The sequence below is a fragment of the Sebastes umbrosus genome, chromosome 6 (assembly GCF_015220745.1).
Source record: "Sebastes umbrosus isolate fSebUmb1 chromosome 6, fSebUmb1.pri, whole genome shotgun sequence".
NCBI classification, from domain to species: domain Eukaryota; kingdom Metazoa; phylum Chordata; class Actinopteri; order Perciformes; family Sebastidae; genus Sebastes; species Sebastes umbrosus.
This window is the reverse complement of record NC_051274.1, coordinates 20,700,317-20,724,001: the sequence shown is the minus strand read 5'-3', so window position 1 is coordinate 20,724,001 and position 23,685 is coordinate 20,700,317. Positions and strand designations below refer to the sequence as shown.

Sequence of the window (23,685 nt, the reverse complement as noted above, 5' to 3'; positions counted from 1 at the left end):
CATTTGAAAAAATGTTATTTGTCCAGACGTGGATAAATTACACCATCCTCAATTGTATTGCTCAGTTCTGTGAGTTTCACCAGAAAGACTCTGCCAGTAGAAAATGACAAAGAGCTTGATTAGCCCAGATTTACAATTCAGAATCGGTACAGATTGGTCATGCATTCATTTGGTGTGTGTGTGTGTGTGTATCTATCCTCCCTAGCTGGGCATTCACGGCTACGCCTTTGCAATCACCAACAACGGCTACATCCTCACCCATCCAGATCTACGGCCACTTGTGAGTATTACCTCCAGCGCCATTCAGATGCTCTGTAACAAGTTAACTGAGTGCGAACCTTATTATCATAACAATCCCCTTTTAGGGCGCAGAGATTGAAGTTCAAATGTATTAATTTATTTTGTACAAGCGACTGAGGAATACTAACTCTTGAGTTCATGTCAAGTCAATTACTGATTTGGTTGTCACATTGAGATGCCGATTGACATAGAAAATTAGCGCGTAGTTGTGTGGGTGCTCTATGCGGCGTGCGGAGCGCGCGTGTGTTTGGCTGCGTGGCGGTATGTAGATGAGCAGAGTGTGTTCCAGGCCTCCGCTGTGCTGTGAATAGACAGAGATACAGCTTCTGAATGGCTGTGATTAACTCTATTGTACTCACTCACTCCTCTCACAAGAGGATGAGGGGAGAGAGTGCAGAGAGGGATGGGAGGGAGATTTGAGGAGAGCAAGGAACCTGCTTAACATGAGAATAGGTGCAGGGTGACAAAGCAGGGTGCAACACTGGATGAAAATGGAGCGATATGGAGGGATGAGAGGAGAACAGACATGGAGGAGAGGAGAGAACCGACAGTGAGACAGACAGACAGATGGTTTAATTGCTGTCTAATTAAAGACGTTAATGGACAGTGTTTAACAACTAATGAGGGGTGGGAGGCTGTCCTCACTGACAGATGAATGGAGTGGGGGACTCACAAGTACACACATATAGTAAGCATTAATACGCCCAATACTCTGGCCTCTGTCGTCTTTACTTAATGTCCATATCAAACACGGTCAGCCAAGTAACCAGAGAGGGAGAGGAGATTAGAGTTGTATTATTTAAATTCTAAAACGCATACAGTAAATGTGGTCATCCCTCTTTAAAGAAATCTAAATCAGTCTTATTATGAAGAAGACAAGTCATCAGTGCAGGTATAGTGTTGAAACAATCAGTCGATTAAAGGAATAGTTTGACATTTTGGGGAGTACACTCATTCCATTTCGTTGCCGAGAGTTAGGTGAGATGATCGATGCCTATCTGTCCGTTTAATATGAAGAGACAATTAATCTAGCAAAGCCTGGTTACCTGGCAACCTCACAGTAATGACCAGGGAATCACTGCGTTGACTTTTGTTTTTACTTTTGACAGAGCCAGGCTAACTGTTTTCCTCTGATTCTGTCTCCTGTCCTGACAGAAAATACATTATTTATGTCCATTTGTCAGTTATTCGCTGCTTTCTAGCTTCTCAAATGATGCTGTTATCTGGTTTATATCATTATAAATTGACTGGATTTTGAACAAAACAATCAATTTGAGAATGTTACCTTCAGGCTCTGGGAAATTATGATTTTAATGATTAATATTATTTTATTTTATTTTATTTGGGCATCACAGTAGCATTAGACATTATTACATTATAACATATTTATTAGGGCTGTCAATCGATTAAATACGTGATTAATCGCAAGATTGTCCATAGTTAAAGCTAAAGTAGGCGAGATTGGAGCAAATTTGATTTAAAAAAGTTATTTTTATAAAACGGTTGCTATTTCCTGACAGTAGTACATGAAACAGGTAACTTAAAAAAAATCATGTGCCTCTGTGTCCGGTGTTCTCCGTTCTCCTAACGGCATCTGCAAGATTTCACAGACCGGAGGAAAACATGCAGTCAGAGCTGATCTGGGATCTGCTGTCCATTTGCTGTCTATGACAGCGTCAATCACTCGCGAACTCCGACAAAACGGTCAAACTAGGCAGCCAAGGAACGCCAAGTACCGGTCACATGACAGGAGCACAGCCAATAGGAACGCTCTCTCTCTGAAATGACCTGTGATTGGTCAAAGTCTCCCGTCACGGGCTACATTTTCTAAAGCCTGAAAACAGATGGAATGACAAATATTGTCCAGAAACCCTCAGAGGGACTGCATTTAGCCTAAAAAATATGCTCAAATCATAACAAAGTAATTTCATATCTTGAGGTCAGAGGTCAAGGGACTGCTTTGAAAATGGCCATGTCGGTTTTTCTTCGCCAAAATTCCGCGTAAGTTTGGAGTGTTATTTAACCTCCTTGGCGACAAGCTATTATGACATACCAATGGATTCCTTAGGTTTTCTAGTTTCATATGATACCAGTATCTTCACTCTAGCTTTGAAATTGACCCCACTACAAACTAAAAATCGCAAGTTGCGTTAATGCGTTTAACTAAATTAGTGGCATTAAAACAAATTTGCGTTAACACATTATTATCGTGTTAACTTTGACAGCCCTAATATGTATGCACAAGGACTAGATGCACCATGTTTAGTGTTTGTAGTGAAACGCTAATTTACAGCACCCGTACACAGGAGGCATTAAAGCAAGTCATAGTTGTGGCCCTAGTATGGTGCAGTATACTCTATATGTTTCATTGTCTCCAGTATCTCTGTCTGTGCATGCATGCGTGTTGACATGCGCCTCTGTGTCCAGTATGGAGACAGCAAGAAGCGAAGGAAGCCAAACTACAGCAGCGTGGATCTGTCTGAGGTGGAGTGGGAGGACAAGGACGACACGGTGAGACTAGTAAATCCACACGAAGCGTCATCACAGTACCTCTCTCGATGCAAATCTGATGTTTGAGATTCGGTATGTGCTTTGTGCTGCTAGCTGAGAAATGCCATGGTCAACAGGAAGACGGGGACCTTCTCCATGGAGGTGAAGAAGAGTGTTGACAAAGGGGTGAGCAATCCAAAATTCTGCAATCCACAAACGCACACAAACAAGCACTTTTCTGATGGTCCCAAAGGGTGCGCCAGGGAAAATACTCAGCAGGGAGAATCCACTCTGCCAAGGGGTTGTCACACTTGGCACAGTGATGTACGGGATTGACTTGGGGATTTTGTTTCTGATTTTGTTTGCTCTGCATGCACGGGTGTGTGTCTGTCTGTGAGTGTGAGCCCCTTATCTCTACCAAGCACATGTTGCTGAGTACGGGAGAGACAGCAGCCCAATGATTCTCTTTTACTACTTTCCTATCCGAGAGAGAGAGAGAGAGAGAGAGAGAGAGAGAGGCATTCAGGTGTGCGTGAGCGTTCGTGTGTGTGTGTGTGCGCATTTTCAAAGCTTAGTAAAGAGCATTATACATTAGCCTGATTATTAAGCATTCAATATGTAAATACATACACACACTCAAATGTACACACATGCATATTCATCACAATCCTTATCCAATTACTCACACACTGCAAAGACACACATCCATCTGCCTTGTGACAACCAGAGCATGTCCTCCCTGCACCACTAGATGGAGCCAGACTGCAGGAAATCACATCAGATAACTGCCATCACACTGCCTGCTGTTTACTGCAGCGTATAATGGAGTGTATTAATCTCTTTTATTTCAGAAACGTGTGCTGGTGTTGCATAATGATTACTACTACACAGACATCAAGGGGACTCCTTTCAGGTAAGAAAACTGGAGACGTTTCTGTGAGCTGTGAACAAAGTTTAGAATGACTGAAGCATCAGTATTCAGTTTTCTTAAAAAGAACTGGTGAGCTGTCATTTGAGAAAACATTTTTTGTTGTTTCTAGTCTAGGGGTAGCTCTTTCCAGAGGCCACGGAAAGTATTTTTTCAGAGGGAATGTCACAGTGGAGGAAGGTAGGAAATCCTTCCTTTTCTTTATCTGCTTTACTCGCTTTTTCTCATTTGTTTCCCGTTTGTTTCTGTCTGTTTTGCTTTATCCCCCCTCTCTCTCTCTCTCTCTCTCTCTCTCTCTCTGTCCCGCTCTCTCTTTCATTGTCTTTATGTCTCTGTTTCGCACTCAGCTAACACTTCTTCACGCTGCTGCAGTGGTGAAAGTTCAGATACTTTACTGAAGAAAAAGAATACCACATATGATACCATATAATAATAATCCATTACAAGTAAAGATTCTGCTTTCAAAATTTTACTGAGGTAAAAATACAAAAGAATTTGCAGCATAATGTACTTTCTAGAGCCATTTATATATTGGTAAAGAGAAATGTTTGTTTTATATATTTTTAGATTTTTTGATTTTCTATGGATAAGCAGCCTTAATAATTGAACCACAAAAAGCATAATTAAGATAAGATAATAGAATAGAAAATACTTTATTGTCTACTCTTTGCGTACAAAAGGCAGAAATTTGTCTTTGGTTTGAATGTGCAAAAACTGCTATTAAAAAGGGAACATTAAAACACAAAATATCACATCCAGAAAGACAGGACACATTAAAACATATTTACATAAAAACACAATACACAACAGAAGCTACATTAAAAGGAGCACCAGATACTTGATGGCGAGGACTGAAACGAGGTTAAATAAATATATATAAAATGCTTTGTGCTGAGGTAGCAAGCTGGAGAGGCTGTCCTTACAGATTCATACGTCTTTATTGATGCCCAGAGGGGAAATTCAAGTGGTACAGCAGCACAAAGACAGAAGAAGTACAAAGAAAAAAAAGAGAATGATTAAAGTAAAATAAAAGGAATATACAACTAGTTTAAGAGTGTAACTATAGAAAACTATACAAGAAAGAACAAGAGCAATTACAGACAAACTGAAGCAATAAGGACTGCAGTCAGCTCTGGCTTCTGATTGCCCATAAGATGTATAACAAGTTGTCTGTGCTTGTTAGTTCATTTAATTAAAGCTATAAAGCCTGGAGAGCACAATATTCTTTGACGTGCTTATAGTCCTTAATGTGTTTATTGTGTTACCACGTTTCATTTTTGTATTTTTTGATGAAGAAAGTTTTTTCAGTTAAAGATTGAAATTGAAAAATATGGACTCAGGAGTTATGTTGAAGCACGCATCAACTATACGCTTATATAGTCTATGACACACACACACACACACTTAATAGTAATGTAGCGATAATGAACTTGAAAGCCACAATTAGACAGGAAGTTAAATATTTCTCTTGTGGCTCCTTAGGTGTGTCCCCGTCTTGACAGTGCATATGTCTGGCCCTGCCTGTGTGTGCCTCTGTGTGTGTCTATTTTCATCCCCAGCCTCATGTATGTTAATATTCATGTGGTGGTGGTGTGTGAGTGTGTGTGTCTGTGTGTTTCTCTAAACATGTCCATCATGCAGAGCCCTCTGAGCATGACTTGGCTCTTCCTGATCTAATCAGACCTGTCACATCCATTCAAAAAACACATTTTTCAAACCTGGTGTGTGTGTGTGTGTGTGTGTGTGTTTAAGAGTGTGTGCATTTGAAGTGTAGATGCCTACCCCTATTATTATGAGTTCATATTGAGTGCTTTTGCTTATTTAGTTTGAGATATATAGTTCTTATTTTGTTTCAGGACTTCATGACTTGGAGCATCCTGATGTAGCGCTGGCAGATGAATGGTGAGAGCATATCGACTCCGCTGTATGTTTCTGTTCTGGCAATAACATCCTCATCCCTTATTCAAGTCACATTGTGATTGGACTGTATCCTAAATATACTCTGGGCTTATAAAATCAAATAAATCTACAATCTAACTGTAATACAATAGTTAAATAACAGCTTTGGGATCTGCAGGACTTTGACTTGATGGTTTGTGTCACTCGATGACTTGTGGTCAGCAGGATTCGGAACAAACATCTAAATAAATTACAGCAAACGCTTTTCAAACTAATGCTCGTAAATGGGAAAACCTTCTTTGTTTTACTTCACGTTTTATTCATCATAGAGATGAAAAAGTAACTGAAAGCAACTGGACTATTTGTCCGAGCTTGAATGATTATAATCCTTGGCAGATTATCATCTAAAAGCTCAGCTTTTAAATAGCTGGTGCAAATTGTACCACGGACTGTGTTACATGTTATTATGTCCTTATTGTCCATTCTGTCCATATTACAGGACGTACTGCAACACAGACGAGCACCCAGAGCACCGCTACCTGTCCCAGATGGAGGCAATCAAACTCTACCTCAATGGACACGAACCCCACCTACAATGTTAGTTAAACTCATCTACTAACCCCCCCCCCATTCCTCTTTCTGCACATAGCATTAAATGTTTTTTATGTGTTGTGGTTGGTTTGTTAAAAATATATTTGTTTTGTTAGGTGACAAGGAGCTGGTTCAGGAGGTTCTCTTCGACGCGGTGGTGACTGCCCCTCTGGAGGCCTACTGGACGAGCCTCGTGCTAAATAAGTCAGAGTATGTGACCCACCCTACTCTGCTTTTCTTACTGTGCTTTATCAAAAACAGAAAATGTTTCTGCATACACTAAAGCTGAATCCTGTAGTTTATGAACAATTTTACTCTTTGAAATGGTAATAGGAATAGGAATAACGCCACAGACATTTGCAGAAATCAAATGTTAATTATTGCATGAAATTACCTTTATGGAAAACCAAAAAATTAAGGGCTCTTGTAAAAGCCTCTGTTCTGTTTCATTTATGCTGATAGCAAGTTGTGCACAAACACAGGTAACTGCATTTATGTGTCATACCACACAGGAACTCTGATAAAGGGGTGGAGATCGCCTACCTAGGCTCAAGAACAGGCCTGTCCAGAATTAACCTGTTTGTGGTGCCGGACGAGCTTACAAACCAGTAAGTATACTGAGTGTATGTATTCAGTTTATATGTATATTTACACATATATACTGTAAGCTTAGGACTGCATTTGTTGATTGTCTCTTTGTTTATGCTTCCAATAAGTATGTATATATTTTGTTTTGTGTCTGTGCATCCTTCCTCTGTATCTTCATCACCTCTGTTTCCCGTCTGCTTCAAGAGACTTCCTGACAGCTGAAGACAAAGAGGGGGTGTTCAACGCCGATCATTTTCCCCTGTGGTACAAGAGAGCGGCAGAACAAGTTCCTGGCACCTTTGTCTACTCTCTACCTTTCAACTCAGGTTAGTTGTACATTTCAATTTTTTAAAAGACGATGAATCAGTTCTCCCCGCAAAGTCAAATGTTTTTGTTATTACTTTTAAACTCTTTTTAGTTCCACAGTCACTATTACTAGTGTGATAATTTATAATGAAAATAATAGTCGCTGGGAGACTGGCACCACCTTAATACTCACATTTTGTCAAATGCACAATTAAAACTTAATACGCAGTTGTATTAGAATGACCTTTTTCAAATTTCCTCTTTTCCTCTTTCACCCGTATTTGGTCGTTTTCTCTCGCCATGCGTCTCTACCTCCCCTTCCTCTCTTATTAATTCTGGGCTGTGTTCTTGTGGACAGGGCTGATTGCTGTGGGTTGAAATAAGATACGTTAGGAGGAGGTTCAGCCCTTTCCATAGTGACTTGGCCAGAACACACATACAGACGCATACTCACAGAAAAGCACACACACACACACACACACACACACACACACACACACACACACACACACACACGCACCTCGCACATATGTAGTTTAACTACGTCTCTACGAAATGGTTTCCCCTCCAAAGGGAGAATGTGTTCTCTTCTGTCCTCGGCCTCAGGCTTTCCATTAGTGCCAGCTAATACAAGTGATCTGAAAGCCTCTTATTTACTCGCCGGACTTGCCTTGGATGCACTCTTCCTCCCCGGACTGTGGCAGTTAGCTGTAGCCATGAAATAGTACTCTGTGGTATTTATGTTCAGGGTTTTTCTCTCCAATCACCCTGTGGTCAGTTCAGAACTAATAAGGAATTATGATATGTGATGTGAACTCTCTCTGTGTGTGTGTTTCTGTGCGTTTTGTGTGTCCTTTTATGTGTGTGGCTTAGGATCAGAAAACAAGAGTGTCGTATTGGCCAGCACCGCCATTCAGCTTCTGGATGAGAGGAAATCACCCATAGCTGCGGGTAAGTGGGGACTCAAGTGGCTCTTTCTCTCTCACACACACATTTCTACATCGACCGAGGCTGCAATGTTCTCTCCTCACACGGCTATGTGGGCTTTGTTTCCCCCGTCCGAAGTCATCTAACACTACTTCTTTTCCTCTTTTTGAGTTGAAACACTCGCTGCCCACATGTACTGACTGCGCTGCTTTTTTTCGTCCACGCGCTTGCCCCTGCATGGACATTATGCTTAGAAGAAGGCGAGAGTGCAACATGGCACAGACGTTTGAATCGTATTTATATCTACATATATTAATAGAAGCCAGTTTCATAAACGCCTTTTGTGCATTTGTTTTTTCCCCCCTGTGTTTATTTAAGGAATATTGTGGCCTAGAGGATTTCATTGTGGCCTGCCTCATCTCACGTCCTGGTGACTCAGAAGCCCCACAATGTAACGCCCATATAATGCAACTTTGTGCAATCAGCAAGTTGATGGTATGACGTGCGGCCCTTGTTCTGTTTGCCATCAACTTAGTTACGGAGGAAAGGAACTGCAGATTAAATGGAAGAAATGGGGAAATTTGGGGGAGAATAGAGATATAGTCATATAGATGTATGGTTTCACAGTAGTTATGGTATTATTTTTAGGAAAGTTGTATAGAAAATATGACTTGCATTACCCGTCTCTCTCTGAAGGCACAAAGATGGCTTCCAGTCATCGTTTTGTGTAACTAATTCAATACTTTTACTGTGGTAATTTGCAATACTGATGAGGACGACACGTTAGAAAATAAACACCCTGTTTGCCAAAATTAGAATCTTTATTACAGCTTCTTGTGTGTCGAAATTTTCAAACGCACACGTTGAGCAAAATACAAATGTACGAAGTGGTTTAAATATGCACGTAGCATGTTCCTACAATAGAGGAAGCTGCAGTCTTAGGACCGCATGTGTAGGACCCTAGTTTTTCGCAAAGCCTACTGTCTTCAGGGTAAATGCTTGTTTAATTCTCATTGTTTTACCATTTTAATTAAGTTTAAAAAATCATAATAATAAAACTGTGCTGACTGCCTGTTTACCCCCACAATAGGTTACGTGTTATTAGCCAGTCAAATGTCAATAACATGTTATTTATATTCGGGTTTTCTAGTTGCATATCTCTCTCTCACTCAAGAGTTGTTGAGACCTTTAGGTTCTGTCGTCCTCTGCTGTACAATCAGGGAGGCCGTTTGCAAAAGTTAAGTTATACGTAAACATAATGTTTCTTATTTTAATTCAATCTATGCTCTTTTCTTTCCTTAACCTAAAGAAGTAGTTTTGTAAATGTAAATCAGCTTTTATTGTCACAGTACAGTTTACACAGCACAGCACAGCAGTGAAGTTTACTCTCTACATTTAACCAATCCTAGTATTAAGAACAGTGGACAGCTACTATATAGCTCTCAGGGAGCAGTTTGGGGGTCCAGGTCCGTGCGGGGACTTGAACCAATGACCCTCCAGTTCCCAAACTTAGTCCCTATGGACTGAGCCTAAACCTAAATTGTTTCCATGCTGGTGGCACGTAATGTGTTAAATTACGTATTGTGGTTGAGGTTGTGGTCGTTTCACGTAGGCTATTTCTAACTAGGGTCCTAGAAATGCGGCCCTGAAACTGCAGCCTCCTCTATTGCAGGAACATAGTATTGAAATATGCTGATAGGTAGACAATGTGTCTCTGGCTCAATGCTATTTCTCAGGCAGCTCTGCTTGCAGTAAGGTGTCTCCAACTTTCTTTATGTTTATCCTCTGCATGCCCTTTGGAAGTCCTGTTTTCCCACTGTACTTTACATTGATAGCTTTAGTAGTCGCCCTGTATAAATGTCTTGAATGTGCAAGTTATTCTATTCAAATACAGTGTACAGTACTGTATTTGAAGTTTTGCAATCCTTTCCACTGCCCAACATATTCGCCAATGACCAATATGGAGCGCAGCATTTGCCTTATATTAAAAGCTGCTTCTGATGATTATCTGTGTAAGTTCTCCTGTCGACAGACGAGGGCCAGCGATGCCAGTAGGGGAATCACAGAAAGATATCTTGACAGAGGAAAGAAAAAAACTGAAGAAAGGAGAGAGAGGAAAATCTTTTGGAAATGCAGTGATAAAATAAGAGGAGAAATAAAAAGGGCAGAGAAAGAGAAAATTATTTCACGGTGCCTGAATGCGTTGACATGAGAGCAGTGCATTGTGGGTACTCTTGGCCCGGGGGAAACCACTGGAGCAGAAGGACAGAGATGGGAGAGTCTGTGCGGTGCCACAACGCGCACAAACACACGCACACACGCCTGCACATAGAGCATGCATCAGATTTCTAGCAGAGCGGTTCACATGCAGCCCACAGTTTACACCAGCCCACGGTATTATTTGACACTGTTGACTTGATCACTATTGTTTTAAGATAATATCATTCTCTCAAATGCTGTTAAGCAGCAATTCCAAATGACTAATCAGTAACAGGGTTTCATGAATGCCCTATTGTTACGTTGGTTGCTGATGTACAGTAATGACGATCATGCTCGTCGGATCGGGTGATGTCTGCAAGGGTGATTTTATATAAGAGAGTCAGATGGGAGGAGAGATGTAGGCTGGAATGCAAATTTAGCATGGGCCGGTTAGGGCCAGTTTTCACTGCCCTGCGCTCCACTGAGCTGTAGACTTGTGAATACGCTAATACACTAACTGAACAGGACAGGCTGATGACATCACACACCACGGGCCCTGCAGACATCGCTTGAGTCACAATGTTACCGTGTTCGTACATACACGCGTGTGTGTGTGTGTGTCAGTGTTTGTGGTCACATCCTGAGCCACGTGCAGCGAGTCTGCTGCCGTAATATACAGAACCACAAAACTCAGGTCAGGCGTTAAAGACCAAAGGCATCTGTGTACATTCGTGTGTGTCCACACCACACTGAGTGAGCTGAAAATCACTGCTGAATGCAAATTATCAATATGTAGATAATAATAATAATGCTTGTAATGTACACAACAAGCTAAAATGTTTTAATATCATCTAAAAACATTGCCTCAATACCTTCTCTGTGACATTTTACAAATATTAAAATAATCAAGAGACAGGAATCAGATTTACCTGCTGTTGAGTTATATAATACTTTAATAATATTACCAGTGAACTCCATCAGAAAGAAAAGAAGGTTGAGCAATATTAGAGCTAGAGCTGCAACGATTAATTAATTAATTAGTAATTAATCGCCAACTATTTTGATAATCAGTTATTTGGTTTGAGTATTTTTTTAAGAATAAAAGTCAAAATTCTCTGATTCCAGCATCTTAAATGTAAATATTTTTTTACTCCTCTATTATAGTTGCAGTCCTAATCCAAACATACATTTATCTCTCAAAAGTAGCAAATTATTGAACTTTTGTCAAGTATAATCCCCAATGTTTTCATATAAGTGTGTGTTTCACCATTTTCTCTTGTCAGGTTATTTGACATAATGATTCAGCAGAAACTCCATTAATCGAAAAAATAAATAAACGAAAAAATGTTACTGTGCTAGCAACAGATTAAACTGAGAGGGGAAAAAACACCCATGCAATGTTTATTAATTTCATGATTACCATGGTAACCCTTTAAATGAGGGGCATTTTCCTACTTTTTTGAGAAATTGGTATTACTCTCTGTGACATTTTCTTTTCACCAGAGGTTTTTACGGCTACATGACATGTGACTTGGTTTCCAGAATTGAGTATGAAGTTGAGTTATTATTTAATTTTTTAAATAATAAAAAAATTGGTGAAACAAAGAGAAATACATTTAAACAGTAGAATCCACTTGGATATTTTTTTTTTCAGAATACCCCTCTTTTAAATACTGTATACTTTTTCCAATTAAGAATGCATGTCTTCTCAAATTAGTTACCAGTAGACATATAATAATCAGATAAAATGTCTCCCTTTATTTTATATAATACATACTGAATGACACGACTACCATTATGCGATCAGCATTAACTCACAAACAAGACTCAACTGATCTCAAAAACTGTAGATCTAAAAGTTTGTGTGTGTGTGACTGTGTGCATCAGGATGATAATTCAAACTCATGAACCTGTAAAGTCGTAGAAAAACAACAAGGCCGAGTCCAGGTTTTGTCGTTGTTTTCGTTTTAGTTTGTTTCATTATTGCTTCAACGAATTTCCCATCTTCACTTCAGAAAAATATCCTTTAAGAAAACATATTTCCTCCTCAAAAAACTATATCACGCTATTAGGCACAGACTCTTAAGTTCTCTATAAATATATGCATACAGTATATTATCTCCACACGCACGCTCGAGCACAAATGAAACACTGACACAAACACTCGTTCTTCTCATACTCTCACGTCAATGATACAAACAAGAAACAGAACTTAACTGACAGCAGCTGCCTACTATGAGTTTTCAAAATCAGACTCGAAATTATGAACAACAACCAAAAGACAACAAATTCTGAAATCCATTTTTTTTATATACCAGAGCTTTACTATTATACCTACAAATACACAATTATAAATATATAGCGATTTGTTCCTATCTGTGATATGCATTTATCAGAAAAAATGGAATTGATTCCTTTTGGATTCTTTGGCCTGCCCCTCGAACCCGCATACAGTAGAAGATGCTCTTCTCACCAGTGCATAGTCAAATACCTGTGGAGTTTAGCTACCCAAGTCTCAGAAAGGAGGTGGACATACACACACGCCCACACATAAAGAGTCATACTTTTTTTCCCTCACACATGCACTAACACACACATGGCATCCAGAGAGGATTGGGTTGAGACCCAGGTTTTAAGTTCAGGGTTTATGTCATCACTTCCTAGGCGATAGCATTCTCCAGTGGTTCCTTCTCATCTGCCTTGGCGTGATCTGCCCCCTGCGCCGCTGCCAACTCCTCGTTCTTCTTGAGCTCCCGCTGATATTTGGCCATGATAGCGGCGTAGGCGCAGCCGTACACTGCCGCAGCCAGCATCATCAGTAACACAATCCCACACACTACGCCGGTGATGATCACCGTGGCGATCGCATGGCGCAGGTTGACGGGCCGCGGCCTCTGCTTAGGTTCACACTCCGGCAAACCCCCTGCTCCTGCTCCGCCTGCTCCCCCGCCACCAAAACCCTCTCCCATTGCCATGGGGACATGGATGGCGTGGCTAGAGGGATGAGCGTGGTTGCCGTGGGTGTGGCCTCGCATTAGCCTCTCGTTCTCTAGGTGGTGTATGTTGGCAAACAGGTAATGGTAGCTTGTGGTCATGCAGGCGTGGAAGAGCTGGTAAGGGACTTTCTGCAAGTCTTTATCCTTCATTTCTTCTGGCTGGTGGCAAAGCACCTCATCTACCACTCCACCTTGGGGATCAGAGTTAGATAGTTAGATCAGAGAGGGATGGTAGAAGACAGACTGAGGGGCAGGAAGGAGTAGGGAGGCATGTATTAGCTGGTTGTTGTGGATTATAAGTACATTACCTTCTGTTAATTGCCCATTTCCTTTTTTTTTGGCAGCTCACTACAGAGGAGGCCACAATCGTAATCATCATAGCTGAGCCTGAACCAGCCCATTACTTTAGATATTTATTAATGTAGGGTGTAATGGCTTACTTTAATGGGCCGCATTAGCAAGTGTGATTTGATTAACACCTCAACCACTGGAGCTGAATGAATCGAGTCTGTTGGAGAATGCGTTGTTAGCCGCCCCTCTGTTTGTCCCGTAAATCTCTTTATTATTATTCATCTCTCTCGATATTCATGTCGAGCCTGCTCTGTCACACACTTCCTCTCTGCCTGCCTGATTAACCACTGGCTTTCTATTGAGCGTACATCCTTGTATCTGGGTCCATTGTTCTGTTTTGCAGTAATTAGAATTTTCAGCCTCTAAAAGGAAAGCTGTGGCAGGCTAACATAGGCATGTAGGCGGGCCAGCCAACTCCAAGCGAGCCTAGCTTTCACTGTACACTGGTTATTTTGTTATCTAATGCATGCTAGGGTTTGTCTAGCATGGAGAATAATGTAGATGGCAATTTAACTCTTAATATACTCTCTATCTCTGACTGTAAAGATCACCATCGTAGTTATAAGAGCTGCTGCATAGAGTGCCTAACATTACAACTTCTTATTACTGCATGGTATGTTTTGCTCAGCTTTAAGGTCAGTGAGGCAACAGTCACAATAAAGACTCTGCTGTAAATGTTGTAAATCATCACCATAGCATTTTCCAATACAGTTCTGCATCAAACACAGTACTCATCAGATGTTAATAGTAGTATAAAAGCCAAAACAACCTACATTTCTTCCACAGATACACAGCAAACAACATCTCGCACACACGCTCCACTCCACTATCTTTAATTACTGCACAAACCTTTTAGCTTGTTCTTAACTCCACTGTGTCAACCTCTCCAAGTGCAAAATATCTAAACATTATATCCATTTGGGGTCAGTCGGTCTATTTTAATCACTAAAATATGAAAGGCTGGGTATTGGCAAGAATCTGGTGATACGATGCATATCATGATACAGGGGTTACGATTCAATATATTGCGATACAGTAAGCAAGGCGATGTATTGCGATTTTTTTTAAATCTAATTTTAGGAAAGCTGTGTGTGATCTGAGTGAAAAAAAAAACTTTTTTATGCAATCTCAAACTGAGAGGGCGCATCTCTTTGCAAATGAAATATATGTTAATCTGTGCATGTAAACTATTAATTAAAAATCGATACAGTGTTTTTGAGAATCGATACAGTATCACAAAACATAACATCACAATTTTCGATATTTTCTTACACCCCTAAAAATAGGCTCTACTTTCATTGTGTAAACTGGTCATTTTAATATAGAGACCAGCCATTTCTACTCTACTCTAGAGTAGTACTCCACTCTTTTAGGATACTTCATCCTAATCCTGTGCTAAAGGTCAGTATTACCATATTTTAATATAATGCCCAGCAGGAAAGTCACTGAGATGGATGAAAGTTGGAAACGTTCCTCCAGCCAATGCCTGGAACTACTAGTGGTCTAACCTTTAAAGAGGTAGGTCTCCAGCCAGAGTTTGAGGCCTATAAGCTGGCAGTCACACCTCCAGGGGTTACTTCGTATAGTGAGGCTGTCCAGGTGGCTCAGGGCCTCCAACAGGGAGCGGTCCAATCGTGTTAGCCTGTTGTGCGATAGCCCCAGGTGGCTAAGGTTCCTCAAACTCTCCCCCATGGCTCCAGGCAAACCCCACAGGCTGCAGGGAAGGGACACGGCAAGGAAACGACATAAGATACAATGACTTACTTTACAGTGTGTATTGTTTGAAAAACGACAAATTTGATCCAGTTTTGTAGCTGAACCTGTTGTGTGACAGGTCGAGGTGTGAAAGCGAGCGGATGGGCCCGAGCAACCGCTTGTCCAGCTCTTTCAGGCTGTTGTAGGCCAGGCTGAGGCGCTGTAGAGTCCTGAGACCGAGCAGGGCGGTCGGTGAAACAGATGTTATAGAGTTATTAGATAGATCGAGAATGCGGACGAGCGGTATTTCTCGGAAAGCCATCGATCCCAGCCCCCTGATACGGTTATCTTGGAGGTACAGTTCTTGGGTGTCTGGGTGCAGTCGTCGGGGGATGTCATATAGGCCTCGACCCCGGCAGTCTACTACTTTGGTGTTGCTGTTGCAGCTGCATTCCTTTGGACAGGCATGTGACGAAGAGAGGAGGGAGAGGAGGGCACACACCAGTACCACTGTGGAGACAGAATATTAAATTAAACATCTATGCTTGTGTATTTTCAGCTAAATATGAAAAAAAATATATATTATTTGCTAGGTTGACCAACGATGTGATATCTTTCAGTAGACTACTATTACATAATTGCATACATTCACACCACAGGCTTCAATCACCTTCACTGAAGTAAATAAATGCCTCAATAGATATTAGAGATAAATGCATTTGAAAATAAGGTCTTTAGAAAAGAATGCAGTTCACTTGCCCACATACTGCTGTTCTTTGTCTGATAAACAAGAAAGTAAACTTATTACTAATATGCCAACTCCCACTTCCCACTAGACAATGGCCCTGGGTGACTTCACCAAACACTCATAACCCCTCACCCACACTCCACCCACACACAAATCCATACACAGCAGATATTGGGTGTCTGATTCCCTTTGAGATGACTTCACATGTCCATTCCTCCTAGAACATTACAGCGGTATTTATAGCATTGGCTGGACTAGCTCGAGGCTCAATGAAATGAAGCTCAGACCCAAGCCTGGGAATGTAGCTGGCTCACAAGTTACACTCACACACAGAACCTGAACAGATTGATTAGCTGCACCATGTTTATCTCTATAGGCATAACATGTTCCTCTGAGACACTCAGCAGCCATGTTACTGATTGGGGATGTTTCATGTTTTCTCAAATGGGAATTTTCTCTTTCTATTCCTGTATCAGGCGGCATCTCGCACTAAAATCTTCTCCGAAATTATGCCTTCGTGAAGCAGCTGTGAGTCTCATATCAACCTGAAACTTATAGGGAAGACTGTGCATCTATTAACTGTAACAATCAAACAACCAATGAGGAATGTTGATTTAAACGGCACAGCAAATTCTAATTGTTTAAATTCTGTCGTCACAAAACACTCATCTTACACAACTGCTATTTAGCATCCAGTAGTTTTGCAGTAGTGTCACATGACGCATTCTATCCCCTATTTTTTGGAATAAACACTATTGTAACATAGTCTACTAATTAGGGTGATAGTGTCCCATTTACAAGCATGTAATCATCATTTTTGTCTGGCTAGTGGACATCTTGCAGTGGATTGTGATTTGCAGGTTTAGAAATACCCAGGCGGTCTGATCTCAGGTGTTAGTTTGGTACGGCAGCTCTTGGCAGTGTTGCTGTTATGGTATTATGCCGCTTGCGTCAACAAAAACAATCAGAACACGGCTGGGTTGAGATTGAGCGTGCTGTAGTGCAAAGCCCTGTGTTAATTGCATCCTTGTTAGTGAAAGGAGAGTGTGTGTGTGTGTGTGTGTATGCAAGAATGCATTCAATCACATGTGCTCACACACGTGCGCACATGCTCGTAAACAAACTCATATGCATACAATGCATGGACACACATAAAGCTCAGTGGAGCATTGTAACAGCAGCTCTGGAATGAGGTCAACACAGGAGAATAGCTCTTTGCTCTGATGTGTCCCTCCAGCCCAAAGTACACAGAGAGGAGCTTGTAATGACATGCACACACAACACACAGTAAGGACGGCTTTCAATCACCTTGATACCAATGTCAATAGCTATTTGCAAAGGGAAACACTCAATACTAATGTATAACATAAAAGTGCGAATGCAGTGCTGACATATGTGCAAGGGGTTGTAAGCAAAGAGCAGTCCATGCTTCATTACCACTCAGTTATACAACAGTTTACACAACATACTAGACTTAGCAGCCCACCTAGCCATGCATATGTACTGTACACACACACACGCACACACACACACACACACACACACACACAAACAAACACACAAATGCATTCATGTTGATATTCTTCCCAGTGACGGAGCTCCTACCTCTCATATCTGCCAGTCGTCCTTGGGCTTCTCGCATTCGATCTTCTTTTAGCTCCCTTTTTGGATTCTAGTGACTGTCATTGGTTGATGATCCATTAGCCGCCAGTAGCAGGTTGAGATTAGCCATCCTGACTCTCATCTGTGTAGGCTGATATGCTCAATATGCAGGAATTAAAGAGGCCGAGATCAGCGGCAGAAACCCGTGTTGCCCTCAGGATCCCCAACACTGCCTGCACTGGCATGAAACCCCATCAGAGCGGGCAGATCAGAGCACAGAGCTCACTGCCAGCCAGTCTGGGAATCACTGGAGTTAGAGAGCTCTGCTTTCTCTCTCTCTCTCTCTCTCTCTCTCTCTCTATCTCTCTACCCTCTCTCTCTCTTTCTCTCTGTAGCTCTCTCACTACCTCTCAACCTCTCTCTTTCTGTCTCTTGTATTTTTCTTCATGCTGTTTTTTTCGCCTTTGTTTCTATTTTCCTTTTTCTCTTGCTTTGATTTTATTCTATTTCTGCTCCTCCATTGAATCCATTGGGGAATGTGTTGGTGTTGTCATCTCCCAGTGGACAGCTGCTCCTCTTAAATCACAGCGTGCACTCCACACACGTACGCTGACATTCTCGTTACCTCTTATTGCTCTGGCAAGAGTTGAACAAGACAAATTTAGACCTGGATCGCGTCGTGTCAAATACACAAACGCTGAAAAACACTTCAACACACGGTGAAACCATTCGGAGGATGCCCATTGCTGTGGCATGCTCTGGTGATATTATGCATGAGCCGTGGGCTGTAGGGCTGGCAGAACACGCCCCCAGCACGGCAACACAGAACGCACGAATGCACACATACGCATGCACACACGCACACAGCGGGATATTAAGCCGTTGCAGTTGTTGCTTTTTTTTATGCATGTAAATGGATTGACTGTTAAGCTTATACGACCTCATGGTTCGCTTGAAGGAGAAGCAAAAAAAGGCCTTTCAAAGAAGGAAACAGGAAGAGATTAATGATCGAATCAGTTTTAACGATGAATATGATTAAGCTTACAAGCTGACCTTGGCTTGCAGTAGAACCCTCCCTGGTATTTGCTCTCCTGTCTATCCATATTTATATCCTTTCTTCTGCTGAAGGGCATGACAATTATTTTCATTCTGTCATACACAGTAAAAAGGGAAGTCAGTATGCGTCGCCAGCTTATACTTAGTTCATTTGTTGCGGTAAACGTGGGAAGAAATCAGCCTTGAGCAATTAATGCACACGCGAAGATGCTTTCAAAGAAATAGATGCATAAGGTCATGCACCTGCACACAAGTACACTTGCATCCACAGTCACATACACACTTGAGTGATGATGTGCACCTGTGTAGGCAAATACATCCTCAAATGTGTGATGACACCTTTGTATTTGCTAAAAGCCCATATTGTTGATGTGTACAGACTGCAACGTCTAAATGTTAAGCATCAAGTTACAACAAGACAGCGAGAGAGAGGGCGAAAACATGCCCTACTATTCCTCCTCTGACCACATTGTCATATATTATCACCATGCACATCTCCTGTGATGCATTTAATGCATGTGGAATAAAGACCTTAAGGGCAAATTATAAACATGGTTTGCATGATTTGAATATGATATTTTCGATTAAATCTTATGGTTCCTTCAGAGAGCTATTTGAGATTTGGCCAATACAGATAGATTTTTTTCATATGTTTTTCAAATGTAAAGCAATGAATGAATCATTTGAATGTTTTATTTTGATTCTGCAACAACGATTAGTCTCAATTTTGCTTCGACAAGAACACACAGGAAGGAAGGAGAGGTCAGTGGAGCCTAAGTCTTGTAGACTGCTGGCATCCTTAACAACAGCCTCCTGCTCTGCTCATCCTCTGAATGTTGCTCAGCATCTTGACATGATCCGCCCCTGCGCTGCCTGTGTAGCTGCTGTGGAATGCACCACCACATTTGCAAATCACTACATCTCTCCGACAGCTCTGTGTGACTGTATGGGGGTTTATGCCTGTCCTAACGGTGCCGTCACCGGGGTGTGAATTGATGCACGCACTACACACTCAAAGAGAACAGAAACACTAGTGCTCGCCCCTTGCTGCAGCACATATAGTACATGCGCACACTCGGATGCACCCTTGCGCTGATGGATGTATACGTGTATACAATCCTTATTAGAATCCCAAATATCTCTGGGATTTAAAGCGGTTGTCATCCATCCCTGCCTGGGATTGCACTGATAGCAGATTGGTGATGGGGTGGATTTGGAGCGGTGTTTAACGTCTCTTCATCTGTGGACTCATAAACCCAGCTCAGGGCATAAATACCCCCAAGTTCTTAAATCATACCTAGGGAAATTAAATGTTCCCCCATAGTACAGAAAAATCCAGAGCATTAGTGAGACAGATTTGAGCTCTTCTCTTTTTGCTCTGAGCCGACTTCCAGGTAGCAGCCAACATCAGTGCACTTTTAACCTTTAATATAATTTTACAGAGCAAGCTCCTGTACTGCTCGTATTGGATTTAGGTTTCCATGAATTATTTTCCTTGCTGAACAGATCCTATGTTATGTAACTATATTTAAAATGATGATTTATTCATTTTACAATCCCATATAAATAGACAGTTTTATGTTTCAGATGAGCTGTGTACATCTTCGAAATATTTGACGGTTTCATGTTTCAGAATTCACAGTGTTTTTATCTGACAACTTCATTTGAACTCCTTTGTCCTTTTGTTTTTACAGCTTTTTTACAAGTAGATGATCCTGTATCTTTTATTGGCGTAATGATGTAGGTTCTCCCTGCTTTTGTACCATGTGTGTTTCCATTGCTGCTGCCCAGCATCTTAAATTAGCCTCTCCTCCTGGGTTTTCCATGTGGGTGTAGAAATGGTGGGCTGCTGAAAGGATCTGGCAAAGCTTATGACGGGATAATCTGCACCTGTTCCTCTGGGCAAGGGCTAAAACAGGCCACAGCAGCACCCCACTGCTGCACACTGCACGTAAACAATCATGCAAATGCATGAGCACGCTGCAAAAAGACGTGCCAAACCAATGGAATATGTCTGACTGATAATGTTCTCTTCCCATGTTGACATCCAGGGACGCTTTTGGTATTTTTTTATTTTAGCTTCAAGTGAGGATTTTTTTATTTACATGCACACTCACTGTAACTCTCTTACTGTTGTTTCTCTACGTGCAATATCACATGGGTGTTTTTACTGAAACACTGCATAGGCTGTAAACCAATGTCCGTTTACATTTACTGCTACCACTACTACAACTATTGTACTATTTATACTGTTAATGACATACAATATAATAATACTAATACTGATTCTTAAATACTGTATATTATAAAAATACTATTTGTGTACATGTGTGTATAGAATCCAAATTATATAACATGATCAAAATCAACATTTGTGCAATATATTAATAGTTATTGTTCAATTATTAATTAAATATATAATTGACAAGCTGTATCATATGACAGGTATTAAAGATGGTTGATACCAATTACACAACAGTGAGATGTCGATACCAGTCCAATCAAATCTTTCCTCTTTAACACCAATAATAATTGTGAAGTTATTCAGAAGCACTTCAAGATATCTATGAAACATAAATCGACACATACCTCCTCCAATATCCCATAAATGAATGAATTCATAATTTACAACATGACTAATTTTTGCAAAAAGGAATTTGTACAGATGTGTATAGATGTATAACGCAATAAAGCCCCTGAAAACTTGACTTCAAATCTTATTTTTATATAAAATTAAATATACCTGACTAAATAAACCACAATCAAAGTTATATAACATCTTTAAGTATTATTGAGATGCAGTTTGGAAATGAAATGTGTGCTTTGCATTGTGTAGCCAGTATTGAGATGCTCTTCTAAGAGTCAAAACATCATGTTTTCAGCTACAAAAACGAGTTGGTAATGGACCACAATACATTTCATGACTTTCATTGTTATCAACTTTATTATTGGCGCAATCTTAAGGCAGTTTTACCCCGATGCGCTGGCAGTTTTCTTTTTGGAGCTTTTATGCATGTATGCACATTCTTCACTGTTTAAGCTTCCAGTGCTGATTCTGCCCCTTAGAAATACTATAGATGTATTGCACACCTTACATTCAGTCTTTTTGTATTTTCCTTCTTTTAGTGTGAAATACCTTCACTCAGCTGACATAAAGAAAGCTAACAATAGCTTGTATTGCATTGACATTTTTATCATTTCCCCTGTGTCTAATAATCGTCTTATGTCTAAGTCGACAAATGTCTCCACGTTAGCCAATCGATATATCTGTCTTGCTGTAGTTTATGTTGTTAAATCCGTCCGAATGCCACATTCACGTCTGTTTAGTTTACTACCTGTGGCTGCTCTACATTTGGATGAAGCTCTAAATTGTGCTCCTGGAAAGACTTACAGCCCCTAAACGCATGGCAGACCCCCACTGAGGGAAAGCTGGGGTCCTCTGAGTCTTGGCAGCAGGGGGTAGAGGGAGAGGAGGACGAGGAGGAGAGGAGGGAAGTTAAAGCCTGTGGTGAATGTGTCAATCTTTCCTCAGCCAACTCTGAAAAAGCTGACACATTTAATGTCAGTGGCTGTTTTTTTTCCAGGCGAGGAATTCTGGTCAGATCTGTGCATTTAGGGACCTGCTGGGATGAGGCTTATGGAAGTGAGAGCAGCTCTGTGTACCAACTATAAATGCCTATCGGGATAACAACAGGGAGGCACACTGAGGAATGGGATTGATTTCATGTGGGCACAGAGAGAGAGAGGTCTGGTTTAAAATGGTGTGAAACTGAATTTTGAGTGTGGTTAACGGCATCTGTGCAGATAGCACAGTATTATATGCAAACACACACACGTAGCCTTGCAGACATACTGTATAAACTGACACATGTATGATGCAGGGTGCAATTGCCCTTTTGGCCTATTTTTCTCCTGCAGGGGTTCACAGCAATGGACATGTCTGTGTGTCTTTTCCCTCAGTTGGGGTTAATGAAAGATGTACTTTGACTCTGTGTGTATATTAATAATCTCTCTATTGCCTGTAGGACGACTTCTGTTGTGAAAAAGATCACAGTGCAATCACATTTGCTACGTCTCTGTGACCGTGTCGTCTCTCTTTCAGCTGTGGGCATCCAGATGAAACTGGAGTTCTTTCAGAAGAAATTCTGGACAGCCAGCCGACAGGTACACATGCATAAACACATCCTGAATGCTTACATAATTCACATGTATATTACAAACACACTTAAATCTTGAATAAAAAATGTACTTTTTCATAAAGTTTCCTTTGTTTTATGCTATTTTTGTACTTGAATAATAATGTATGTCCCTACATGTTATGAATATTTAATGACTCAAGGACTCACGAAAGCTGTTTGGATTTTTTGGTAGAACTTTTAACACATAAAGGTCATCAGTCTGTTATATTCCATTTATTTATTTGAAAAAGATTTTGGATGCCAGTAAAGGTTTTCAGCTGACCAAAGGGATCGATGAATCTATAAAAGTCTGAATATTTAGTGTGCCACGCAAGTACAGTATGCAGATGTATTCTTTTCATCTTACAGTGTGCAGCATTAGATGGGAAATGCTCCATAAGCTGCGATGATGAGGTCGGTCAGCCTTCCTTTTTTTCCATCAACTATGCGTGACTCTGTTACTTGTACTTCTTATAACTGCTTCAACACTTTGTTTTCTATTTAACAGAACATTAACTGCTACCTCATTGACAACAACGGCTTCGTTTTGGTAGCGGAGGACTATACTCTGGTAAGAAGTTGACACACATAGAAACACATAAACATTTAGAACCAGATCATACAAGATCAATGGAAAAGATTGCAATAGTCATAGTTAGAATAAACACATTTATCTTTGTTTTTCATGCAAGCAGAAAACTAGAGGACTTCTTATTTTAATTCAAGAGGAGCTATCTATTATATATAGGCTATATATTGAGCCTTTTGAATAGAACATACTTGATACCTTCCCCCAAGCCCAATGATTAAAAAGTGTGTGTACAAAGACGA

General features: G+C 40.8%; 2 protein-coding genes across 5 annotated transcripts in view; one reads left to right on the top strand and one right to left on the bottom strand.

Annotated features, from left to right (window-relative positions):
- Positions 1-23,685, top strand: part of cacna2d3a (calcium channel, voltage-dependent, alpha 2/delta subunit 3a) — a 125,933-nt gene that overhangs the window by 87,108 nt on the left and 15,140 nt on the right. For all 4 annotated transcript variants that reach the window (XM_037772393.1, XM_037772392.1, XM_037772394.1 and 1 more), the window contains 14 exons: positions 206-280; positions 2,728-2,811; positions 2,905-2,976; positions 3,642-3,703; positions 3,831-3,898; positions 5,575-5,620; positions 6,117-6,214; positions 6,325-6,418; positions 6,721-6,816; positions 7,001-7,122; positions 7,976-8,053; positions 22,779-22,840; positions 23,224-23,268; positions 23,363-23,425. In XM_037772393.1, the coding sequence (XP_037628321.1) occupies positions 206-280; positions 2,728-2,811; positions 2,905-2,976; positions 3,642-3,703; positions 3,831-3,898; positions 5,575-5,620; positions 6,117-6,214; positions 6,325-6,418; positions 6,721-6,816; positions 7,001-7,122; positions 7,976-8,053; positions 22,779-22,840; positions 23,224-23,268; positions 23,363-23,425 (1,065 nt within the window). The remainder of the gene's footprint in view (positions 1-205; positions 281-2,727; positions 2,812-2,904; positions 2,977-3,641; positions 3,704-3,830; positions 3,899-5,574; positions 5,621-6,116; positions 6,215-6,324; positions 6,419-6,720; positions 6,817-7,000; positions 7,123-7,975; positions 8,054-22,778; positions 22,841-23,223; positions 23,269-23,362; positions 23,426-23,685) is intronic.
- Positions 11,964-18,017, bottom strand: LOC119489662 (leucine-rich repeat and transmembrane domain-containing protein 1). Its single transcript, XM_037772396.1, has 4 exons — positions 17,624-18,017; positions 15,396-15,780; positions 15,084-15,289; positions 11,964-13,415 (listed from the first exon to the last, which is right to left on the bottom strand). Exons 1-4 carry the CDS (start codon positions 17,658-17,660, stop codon positions 12,889-12,891), a joined length of 1,155 nt encoding a protein of 384 aa, XP_037628324.1. The 5' UTR covers positions 17,661-18,017; the 3' UTR covers positions 11,964-12,888.

What these genes read in the sequence shown, in the direction of transcription:
- LOC119489662 (XM_037772396.1), bottom strand. Translation starts at nt 17,660, where the DNA reads ATGCGAGAAGCCCAAGGACGACTGGCAGATATGAGAG. An exon ending in ACGACTGGCAGATATGAGAG is followed by an intron (nt 15,781 to 17,623) that starts GTAGGAGCTCCG and finishes CTGTCTCCACAG; the next exon opens with TGGTACTGGTGTGTGCCCTC. An exon ending in CTCGACCTGTCACACAACAG is followed by an intron (nt 15,290 to 15,395) that starts GTTCAGCTACAA and finishes CCTTCCCTGCAG; the next exon opens with CCTGTGGGGTTTGCCTGGAG.